This window comes from Sus scrofa, chromosome X (genome assembly GCF_054392235.1).
Source record: "Sus scrofa isolate SSC_HxYL_T2T_F1_AM1 chromosome X, Sscrofa_HxYL_maternal_Yorkshire_Landrace_v2.0, whole genome shotgun sequence".
Lineage (NCBI taxonomy): Eukaryota > Metazoa > Chordata > Mammalia > Artiodactyla > Suidae > Sus > Sus scrofa.
This window is the reverse complement of record NC_139401.1, coordinates 32,139,393-32,151,453: the sequence shown is the minus strand read 5'-3', so window position 1 is coordinate 32,151,453 and position 12,061 is coordinate 32,139,393. Positions and strand designations below refer to the sequence as shown.

General features: G+C 32.4%; 1 protein-coding gene across 25 annotated transcripts in view; it reads left to right on the top strand.

The window, feature by feature from the left end:
* Positions 1 to 12,061, top strand: part of DMD (dystrophin) — a 2,611,869-nt gene that overhangs the window by 1,148,272 nt on the left and 1,451,536 nt on the right. For all 25 annotated transcript variants that reach the window (XM_021079543.2, XM_085006422.1, XM_085006420.1 and 22 more), the window contains 1 exon segment: positions 5,277 to 5,364. In XM_021079543.2, the coding sequence (XP_020935202.1) occupies positions 5,277 to 5,364 (88 nt within the window).

Sequence of the window (12,061 nt, the reverse complement as noted above, 5' to 3'; positions counted from 1 at the left end):
TTTTCTATTTCTTCCTGGTTCAGTCTTGGAAGTCTTTGGAAGAATTTTCCCATTTCTTCTGGGCTGTCCATTTTAGTGGCATATAGTTGCTCATAGTAGTCTCTTAAGATCCTTTGTGTTTGGATGCTGTCAGTTGTAACTTCTCCTTTTTCATTTCTAATCTTATTGATTTGAGTCCTGTCCCTTTTTTTTTTTGATGAAACTGGCTAATGATTTAGCAATTTTGTTGATCTTTTTGAAGGACCATCTTTTGGTTTCATTTATATTCTTTGTTGTTTTCTTTTCTTTTTCTTTCTTATTTTTTTATTTTTTAGGGTTGTACCCACAGTGCATGGAAATTCACAGGCTAGGGGTCAAACTGGAGCTACAGCTGTTGGCTACAACCACAGCAGCACAACATCCAAACCGTGTCTGTGACCTATACCACAGCTCACAGCAACACAGGGTCCTTAACTCAATGAGTAAGGCCACAAAGGATCAAGATTTTGGGTACTGTAAATTTGAACTACATCAGCTTAAAAGAAATAAAAAGACAGAAAGAAGAAGACAGAAAGAATAAGAAAAAATGACAACAGTAAGAATGACAACAAACTGGTGTTCTTTGAGTTAAAGTTTTAGAATTATGCTTTCCTTATCAGAGTGATTTCTATTTTATCTACATTGATTTTTATTTTTTATGTGAAATTATATGAGTAGAATCTGAACACCTTCTTTTCTTTATAAATGATGAAAAGTAATTATCATCAGTAATGGTTTCTGAATGCCATGAACATAATCTCTTTATTATAAGCATCTAATGGAATAATCAATTAGTATTACTAACACAGAGATAAACTTAAAATTGGTTATTTAATTCATAGTATTCAAGCTTAAATATCTTGTTTTCTTAACCACAATATTTCAGTTACCTCATATATATATTATAAGAATACTACCATTATTACCACAACAAAAGTATCATCTCTGGAGTATATGTACTATTACTTTTCCAATTTGACAGAGGAGGAAAGTGGGGCACAAATAGGTTTGTGAAAGATTTTAAAAACATTGACATAACCATAATAAAAATGGAGTGCCTTACATTGTGCACCAAATTACAGTGTATGTACATTATTTCATATGTATTTCATAGTAAGTATGTGATATAGAATCAGCTTTATTTTATTCTATATTACATAGGATACAAAGAGCAGCAATAAGATTAAGTCATATATCCAAGATCATAGAAACAGAAAGTATTAGATCCAATATTAAAACCCTGACGATCCAGTTACAAGTTCATCTCTCTTTCAGGCATGATATGCTGCTTCTAGGAATATTTCAATGAAGTTGAAGCAAACAGATTTGAACCTATCTGACTACTAAAAGCAAAAGTAGCTTGATAGTTTGGATATAGTCAGGGATGGTATTCAAAATATTTAACCAATAATGCATCATAGGGACAAAGATATCAGAAGGAAGACCTGGTCACTTGGTATGGACACTGACAGGCTATAGGCTGATTGGCCTTTATGTGTACTGCTTAGTTACTACACCCCCTTGTTAGATGTATATTATACATTCTTGCAATATACTGAAAGAATACACACCATAGCAGCAATCCTAGCTGTTACCATGACAATGCTGGATCCTTACCCTGCTACACCACAAGGGAACTCAGTAGTTTTCATTTTTTAACTAGTTTTTTAAAAAATGTCCCTCAGTACAAAGCTAGCAAAATATTTTTTTATTTTTATTTTTATTTATTTTTATTTATTTATTTATTTTTTGTCTTTTTGCTATTTCTTGGGCCACTCCTGCGGCATATGGAGGTTCCCAGGCTAGGGGTCCAATCGGAGCTGTAGCCACCGGTCTACACCAGAGCCACAGCAACGCGGGATCCGAGCCATGTCTGCAACCTACACCACAGCTCACGGCAACACCGGATCGTTAACCCACTGAGCAAGGGCAGGGACCGAACCCGCAACATCATGGTTCCTAATTGGATTCGTTAACCACTGCGCCACGATGGGAACTCCTATTTTTTTTTTTAATTTTATTGTCCCACTGTATAGCAATGGAATCAAGTTATCCTTACATGTGTACATTCCATTTTTTTCCCCACCCTTTGTTCTGTTGCAACATGAGTATCTACACAAAGTTCTCAATGCTGCTCAGCAGGATCTCCTTGTAAATCTATTCTAAATTGTGTCTGATAAGCCCAAGCTCCCAATCCCTCCCACTCCCTCACCCTCCCATCAGGCAGCCACAAGTCTTTTCTCCAAGTCCATTATTTTCTTTTCTGAGGAGATGTTCATTTGTGCTGGATATTAGATTCCAGTTGTAAGTGATATCATATGGCAAAATATCTTTTTAAAGAATAAATTGAAATTAATTTTTTCTGGAGTTCTCATTATGGCTCTGTGGTAATGAACCCAAGTAGTATCCATGTGGAAGTGGGTTCAATTCCAGGCCTCACTCCGTGGATTAAGGATCTGGCGTTGCCATGAGCTGTGGTGTAGGTCAGCAGCTGTAGCTCCAATTCAGCCTCTAGCCTGGGAGCTTCCTTATGCCATGGGTGTGGCCCTAAAAAGCAAGAAAAAAAATTTTTTTTGCTAACACTTGATACCTCAAACGTGGAACAAAATGTTACTGATGTCAGTTGTAAACAAACTTCTTTCCATTTGTCATTGTTATACTTAAGTATAAGAAATTTATGAAAGTCAGAGATAATGCTATTTCTAAACAAGGTTTATTTTTCAAAGGATATGTTTATAAGAATATCATAACCAAAATCTTGCTGTAGCCCTTGATAGCTGTGAATATTTAGATATTATATATTGATTTAGAATGTGCTTTTTTTTTCTTCTAAATGCTCAGGGTCCTTTGCACATAGCATTTGCTTTTTAATTGGAGAACAAATTTAAAGTAATGGGAAATGTGTGCCAATTAGATGTTAAGGACAGAGAATTTAGAAGACAAAAGTTGAGAATTGAGAAAATGTGAATTTTGGAGTTTAGGCTGTTACCTTTAAATATATATTGTAGCAGTTCCCGTCGTGGCACAGCAGAAATGAATCTGACTCTGAAGCATGAGGTTGTGGGTTCTATCCCTGGCCTCACTCCGTGGGTTAAAGATCTAGCGTTGACATGAGCTGTGGTGTAGGTCGCAGACATGGCTTGGATCTGTCGTTGCTGTGGCTGTGGTTAGGTCGGCAGCAACAGCTCTGATTGGACTCCTAGCCTGAGAACCTCCATATGCCACGGCTGCGGCCCTAAAAAGACAAAGGACAAATATTTTCATGGACTTTTCAGTTCACCTAGCAAACTGAGAGCTTCCATGGTTGTGCACATGCTTTGTAAACAATTCAGTAAGGTCTTTGTGAAACTGACTTTCAAGATAACCCAGAAGTTTCACCTGCTAATTGGTATGAGATCCTGGGGGCATGAAATCCCTGAACACTACAATCTTTGTACTTCGAATAAATTTTCAAGTAGAATCCAAGATGCTAAAATATGTCTTTATGCTTTGGAGTTTTGCTACTGATGAGATAAACCTGAGTTCTCATTTGCTGCCCTTGATGGCATAATTTAAAAATATATATATGTGTATGTGTATATATATATATTCCAGCTAGGCTATAAATAATTTTTTAAAAATGAATACTATCATTTTATAGTGTTTTATTTCCTTTACTCTGCTAAATTTTAGTTAGTATTTTGTATATTACAGTTTTTCCTGATTTGGTGTATTCCATTGTCCATATGCTCTTTTAGCATTTTGTACTCTTTGACCTTGAATCCAATAATCCTAGTTCTTGAAATTTTAAAATTCAAAAGCTCTCTATTCACTTGTGACTACTTCTTTAAATTGGAGAATTTTTAAAAAATATTTAAAAATACAGGGATTATTTTATGAGCATTCCCAGAACTTGGTGGGCTTGGGAAATGTCCAGTCTAGATGATCACTTATTTCTCTGAAATTATTTTTGATGTTGCTATATTATGTAATCTTTATGTCTACATATCTTTATCTATTTGCTTTCAGAAGGAAGACACTAGATCTGCACCATACAATTAAAATTGACACGACGCATTGTAGCTTTTAAAATTTAAGTTAGATTAGATTAAATTAAAAATTAACATCCCCAGACATACTTGCCATGTTTCAAGTGTTCAGTACCCACATGAGGCTAGTGGGATGTATTGGACTGTGCAGGTAAAGAATATGTCCATCTTTGCAGAAAGTTCTACTGAACATTGTTCCTCACAGCATAACTTTATCTATTATATGCTTCCCACATATACCTCAATATTAAACTTTGGAATATTTGTTTAAATGCCTACAGGTCTAAAAGTTTAAAAACAGAGTTTGATATAGAATAACCTCTTTCACACACTCAAGTGAAATCTTTGTATAATACCATTATTTAATCACAGAAGTATTGCTCTTCCTATATGTTAAGTACATTAGAGCTTGCTTTTTCTGCAGGTACTTAGTTTCAGGACATATAACATTGTTATAGCCACATCTTTTTAATGACTGTAGTAATCTAGTTCTACTGTATCATAGCATAAAATTAATATCTCTGTAGAGAAGTTATTAGCTAAATTCAACAGTATCACATGCAACATTTTGTTAAATGTGTTTTTGTTCAAAAGATAACTCTGGTTAGGTGAAATTAACAAAGGAATTAGAAGGCTTTATGAAACTGAATCTATTGAAATGGGAATTCTTTGACAATTTTAGAGAGAAAAATTAACCTGTACTCTTGTATTTAGTTAAATATGAAGGGACTTTTTTTCTCAGGTATTTATGCTGGTGTACTTCTTCCCATTGTATACACTTACTGGATTTTCCATTTGATTTTTAATAAATTAAATATACTTATATTATTAGGAGTAATTTTAGTGGTGTATTTTTAAAGGGTAATTTCCATTTTAGCTATCTGACACTTTATCCTTTCATGGTTTGTTATGATTTGCCTTTGTTGGTTCCTTTTTTGTGGGGGAGAGAGCAATCTTAGATTATAATGCCTCAGAAACTATTATGTAAAAAAAGTTAAGAGTAGACATATTATTTTTTAAAATGTAACAATTCAATATGAAAATAGTTTGTGCTTCATTGCCATTTTGATGTTTCTAGTGCCAAGAACTTGAGAAAAAAATCTTTAGATTCACATGATAAGCTGACAGAGTGAATTATCTTAAGGCTTGAAAGGGCAAGTAGAAGTTATAATGACTGTGTAGTTTCATAATCCTTGTATTGAAATACTCACCTTTGCTATCATGCTGCAGGCCATAGAGCGAGAAAAAGCCGAGAAGTTCAGAAAACTGCAAGATGCCAGCAGATCAGCTCAGGCCCTGGTGGAACAGATGGTGAATGGTAATTACACGGAGTTGATTTAGATAATCTTCTTAGGGATTTGATAAACACATAGGTTCATATTTATCAGCTGAATTATATCAGACAAGCACTTCCTGAATGAAAATTTAAATTAAAGTGAGTTTGTGAGCTTTTTATTATTCTTTATTAATGCTAAGCACATTATTAGAGGAAATTCAACTTTGAGTCCAATGGAAGAAAATGGAATGTGGTTGAATGTTTTATCAGTATGTTGCTGAGAAATCAGTTTTAGTGTAAATCCTGCTAGCATTTGTCCAAATAATTTAAGAAAACAAGGTTTGCAGAAATAATTAGAAATATAATAAGCAATCATGTATACAAAGTGATTATAATCTGATTTTAAATAATTATTACAATATATTTTCCCATACCTGTTAGCTAATAATACATTTGACATTTTCTATATTTCTCTTCTTTTTTGTTTTTTGACCATGCCCATGGCATGCAAGAGTTCCTGGGCTAGGAATTGAACCCACACCACAGCAGCAACCTAAGCTGCTACCATGACAATGCTGGATCCTTAGCCTGCTGTATCACAAGGGAACTCAATACTTTTCATTTTTTAACTTGTTTTTTTAAAAATGTCCCTCAGGGGAACTTTTTAAGAAATTCAACTATTTTTGAGTGAGATAAAAGTACAAAGCTAGCAAAATATTTTTTAAAGAATGAATTAAAATTAATTTTTGCTGTAGGTTCCATTGTGGCTCAGTGGTAACAAGCCCAACAAGTATCCATGTGGAAGAGGGTTTCAATCCCTGGCCTTGCTTAGTAGGTTAAGGATCCAGCATTGTTTCTGTGAGCTGTGGTGTAGGTTGCAGACTCAGCTCAGGTTGGTGCAGGTCAGCAGCTGCAGTTCCAATTCAACTTCTAGCCTGGGAGCTTCTGTATGCCATGGGTGTGGCCCTAAAAAGCACAAAACAATTTTTTTGCTAACACTTGCTACCTCAAAAGCTGTCTGAACAAAATGTCATTGATGTCAGTTGTAAACAAACATCTTTCCATTCATCATTGTTATACTACTAAATTCATGTCTAAGTATAAGAAATTTATGAAAATCAGAGATAATGCTATTTCTAAACAAGGTTTATTTTTCAATGGATATGTTTATAAGAATATCATTAACAAATGCAACAAATGTTTTTGTTATGCCTGTCAGCTTTTTCCAGTACCTGCCTGCATTCTGGGGCATAAATTCTGTTATGAACTATTTTTTGCCTTAATTGCCATGTTGGCCTTAAAAAATTTAGTGATCTTCTTAGGAAATCAATTCATTTTCTTCTTCTAATGAGCCCCATGACTATATTTGGTTAAAAATAAAACAAGCAAGTATGACAGCTGAGGATTGGGTTAACATGTTAATGAGTATATAGAAGATGCAAAATACTAAAAGGTTGTTGTTTAGATGCATATTTGCTGGAAAGTTTAGCTGATGAGTTTGACGACAGCATATTCATGTTAAAAATTATATGATCAAAGAATATTCTTATACTATTATATAGTTTTCCCTAGAAACTGAAGTGTCTCTTTATCATTTTTATAAACCAGTGTGAAATCTATACATTTAAATAGTCTCATTTTATAATCATATATCGAGAATAACTAAACTCAGATTATCTGCTAAGTAGTATATACTGAATTGTTCAAAAAGCAGTTAAAATTGAGAAATGAAGGTAATTATTTTTTTGGTAATTGAAAATATATACGGAGGTAAAATGATCATATGATTAGTGATAATATAATTTTCAATTTTCTAGATTATTGCCCTCATAGCTCTAAATCAGGACATATACTAGGTCTTTAATAAATATTAATGGACTGATTAAATTCTGTTTAGCAAAGCAAAATTAAGGCAGTAATTGAGATAATGACATTGGTAATTTTGGTCAGAAATTTATTAATGATTCTTTTGAAGGAAAGTGTTAATTTCTGTAGAAAGCTTAGAGCAGTAAGGGGTAGGGGTACAATTTGAGACATTCCTCATTGGTTGACTATATTGATCAAGTTTTAAGCTTCTCATTTGTTATTCTATTGAAGATTTGTTCTAAGTGATATGTGATATGCTCCATTCAATGCAACAATTTACGTAATTTCTAAAAAGTAGACTCAAAGATTCTAACTTGTCTTTTTGTTCTTTTGTGTTTTGTCTTTCACAAAAAAAAATGCAAAGTATTTAATTGATGTGATTGTGCGAATTGTGGTTAAGCTAGACATGCAATAGGTGCTTATAGTACCTCTGGGTATATTTCAGAATGACCACAACCCTAATTTACAAATACTTCACCAACATAGAGCCAAAAACTAGAGTTGAAAGGCAAATTGAGTTTTCTCTAAACCACATTTCCAGCAGTTATCTCAGCAAACCTCTTAAATTTACAAGTTCATGATTTCCTTTCTCAAGTGTGGCCATGCAATTGTAATAAAACTCCTAACTATATAAAACACATACATTTTTGTTCTTTTATTTATAGAAAGGAAAATGAGAACTGAATCATGGTACTTCATTTATGACCTCATGTAAAGGTCTATTCCTTAAACTACATATCTTAAAAATTAAGAGAAATAATTCTTATAAATTATTCCAATGTTTTGCAACTAATACAAATATATACACATTCTGTTTATGTTTTCCCATGATAATAATACTTGACATATATTCATATTTTAAAATATGTGTGAAGAATAACATAAATATAGCTATTATATCTTAAAGAAAGTATTTCAAAAATTGTATTTTATATATGTGCATATATATATACACACACACACACATAGAAAACTGAATTTTCTACTTAATTTACCTTAAGATTAGAGCATATTTTAAAATACCTAGAGTGATTTTAGTACTCTTATTTCCTTCACAATGAAATTCTAAGGCATGCAGTTTTGACTCATTATGGCATATCAAACATATTTCCAAATCACTTTTGACCATTTCTAATATCTACTTAAAGCATGAATTTTTTTTCTTTTTTAAATTTTTATCTGATTTTTATTTTTCCATTATAGTTGGTTTACAGTGTTCTGTCACTATAAAGCAAAGTTACCCAGTCACACATATATGTACATTCTTTTTCTCACATTATCCTCCATCATCTTCCATCATAAATGACTAGATACAGTTCCCTCTGCTATACAACAGGAATGCATTGCTTATCCACTCTAAATGCAATAGTTTGTATCTGTTAACCCCAGACTCCCAGTCCATCCCACTCCCTCCTCCTTCCCCTTGGCAACAAGAAGTCTGTTCTCCAAGTTCATAAATTTCTTTTCTGTGGAAATGTTCATTTGTGTCATGTATTAGATTCCAGATATAAGTGATATCATATGGTTTGGGCTTTCTCTTTCTGACTTACCTCACCCAGTATGTGAGTCTCTAGTTTCATCCTTAAAGCATGAATTTTTAATAGCACTTAAGAAATGCAAAAAACAGTCTTTTAGTCCCAGAAGCAATTTCTTGAATGAATTGAAGAAAGGTGTTGCAAAACAGGGAGTGGTATAGGATATTAAGATTGTTAAAAGTGCAGAGATGACCATAATACCAACATAGAAGAGACTTTTGATTGATGTTGCAAAGTTGTGTTGGAAATCAATTATATGTCCTGAAAACACTGTTTCTTATAACATAGGTTTAGTTTTGCAGGGTTACATAAAAGTTATGATCAATTAGGTGATAATTTTCATTTTGGCTGTACTTTATCAAATGCAGAATATTAAAATAGTATTACATACATTTTGAATTTTGTATCAACTATATTTGGGGAGATTTGCAGTAGAATGATTTATATTTAAATAACATACAGACATTCAGTTAATGGTTTTTATTAATTCATTAGAAATCTTTTTTAAACCACAAAAAGAGGTTGAATAAATTATTTGCATACAAAGCTGTACATGGACATTTTCCTTTGAGGTGTCCCGTTTCTTTTAGAAGAATGTAAATGATCTTCATGAACATTATAAACTTAAAAGGGAGGCTACAGTGCTACTATCAGAGAGAGCGTTATTTAAGAAATTATATTTCTGGAGTTTTGACGTGAAACTTTTGAATAACTTAACCAACTTATCTATTGAACTGTTTTTTTTAAACTATTACATTAATTTGTTGTTCCTCTATCAAAATCAATTGATTGGATAAGTATGGGGAATAGTGTGGTTGAATATTGGGATGGCAGAGAGAACTTTTTAATGGGGGAATTTTTCACAGATAAAATCTTTGTGAAGTTTATCACCAGTATTTAAAGTTTGTATCATTGCATTAGTCCCAACAAATTATTCTCATCCTAGAACTTTAATGAGAGTAAGTGGGAGATTAGATTGGGTACCTAGTAATCTACTTATGTTTCCTGTAGCGTGTAAATTCTGAGAAGGGGAATTACCAAATTCTTTATTGCATTTTTTAAAATTATGCAATATAAACTTCTTTAAAATTATTTTTATATTTACTTAATGATATAAAATAATGAAAATTTTGGAGAATTTTAGCAACTAAATATGGTAATGAATCTTCCTAGTATATCAGTAGTATTGATTATTAATTAACGAATCTGGATTTCCTAAGATTTTATTTTAAACAGTTTTTTAACTAACCTGTTTATTTCAGGGCAAAAGCTTTTCTTTATACAAGTGAGATTATGGGACTTCAGGACAATCGAGAACATTTTTATACCTAAAATATGCTTACACAGTTTTTTTTTTCTATTTAGGATTAGACCTCATTCTTAATTATTTTTGTAAAATAATGTTCTTGCCTCAATATATATAGTCTCCTTGTCAGTCAGACACAACAAAAAAACTGGTTTAGATAAATTATTTTCTTTATTAATATTAAAATTACCCAAAGGAGTTATGTCAAAAAGTTCATTTGAAAACATGTAAGCATAGTTCATTTCCCCCCTTTTTAAGCTATAAAATGGTTTCATCACAAATTCGAGAGGAGAGACTATAAGTATTTAATAGGGTTGTGCTTCACTTTTAATTTCTAATTGTAGTTTTCTCTGTGTTAATAAAGAGCCTGAAGATAATCACATTAAGGAAATGTTTAAATCAAAGTAGTAATTATTAGTATATTAGAGTAAAAGAACATTTCAAAACCGTCTTCCCCTGAGTGTTAGATTATAGTGTTTAAGGTGATACCTGATAGTAATTCTGCTAAAGATCGTAATGAAATAGCACAGATTGATAACACAGACAAGGGCTCCTCTTATCTATAATATTAAGTATGGAACATTATTTTTAGTATTTTAGTTTATGGCTCCTTAAGTGCTTTACATGAATGAAGTCATTTGAGTTTGGCTAAAAAGTTGTCAGATGGGTAAGTGCAGGGATTGTGGTCAGTTTGGCTCACCTCAAAGCAAAGCCTCTCATCTTTTCATGTCATTGTGAAGGATTTCTTTCCAGTAGCAATAACTCTTGTAATAATATATATTTTTGGAAGAGATTTTGCATCTGCTCTATATATCACTGAGGCATGAGGCATGGAAATGGTACTATTTGCAGCCCAGACCTTCCATCATGAATGAGTAGCTTTCCATAATTCCACCAATTTCCTCTTGTCTTACTCCTTTTTGAATTCTGGGCAGTTTGATTTATGTGTCCTGTTTCTGCACGTGACATTTGGGATAATGGTCTACACAGAGTTCACACTCAATAAATGTTTTTAATTGACAGATGCATTTTTCTTCATTTAACTGTAATCTCCAAGGGAAGAGACTCTGTGCCTGTGTGTGTATATGTGTTCGTGTGTATGAAGGGAAGAAATTAAAGTGGTCACTGTTGTGGTAAATTAGTCACAAAAATGGCTATTAGTAGGGAAATGACTTATTGCTCTTATAATTCAATGCTGTTTGGAAAAAGAAAAATGAAAAAAGAGTTATATTAGTAAATTTGTATATTATATTTATTTATATTTGTATATTATATTTATTGTGTAAGTACTATAAATATGATATTATGTATTATATTATATATTTGGGATATTTATTTGTATATTATATTTAATTTTGTGTAAATGTATTAATTTTAAAAGCTATTTTTAAAACAAGGTGACGTGGCAGTTGTTCAACAGTTAGTGTCATCAGAAAAACCTCTAGAATTAGTCTATAATACTCAGACCTTATTTCCATGGGCTCTGATTAAATTTTCATTACATTTTAGGCCGTTACATTGATGCCAAAAGGATTTGTAATGACCCTCACTTAATATGCAACAAAAATAGGACACTATTTATTAGCAACTTTATTTTAAGTTTTAATTCCAAATATTCTTGTTATTCAAGGGCTCTGAAAACACAGGTTTTGCATTATTCCACCCTGGCTTCATGGCTAATGATGAATATACTTGACGAGGAATACTTCACTTTAAGTGGCAGTTCTGAAGTACTTGCATGGAAGGTGGTGCACAATTAAAATTATTCTAACAGTCTGTTATGCCCTGTACACAAGTAATAAAATTGATGCACTTCAAGTAGTGATCCATTTCCTCTGGGTGCAATATATTTATTCATAGACTATTTCAGGGGTTGTTTAGAATATGAGAAGTGAATGAATTATGATCCATTATCCCTAAAATTCTAATGTGCTACTACAAAATGGTTTCCATAAGTATTGTTCATAATGCCTGGTGAATTAGTGCTTGTATTCTTAAGTAGCTAACAAAAAAAATTAGAAAAACAAATGCT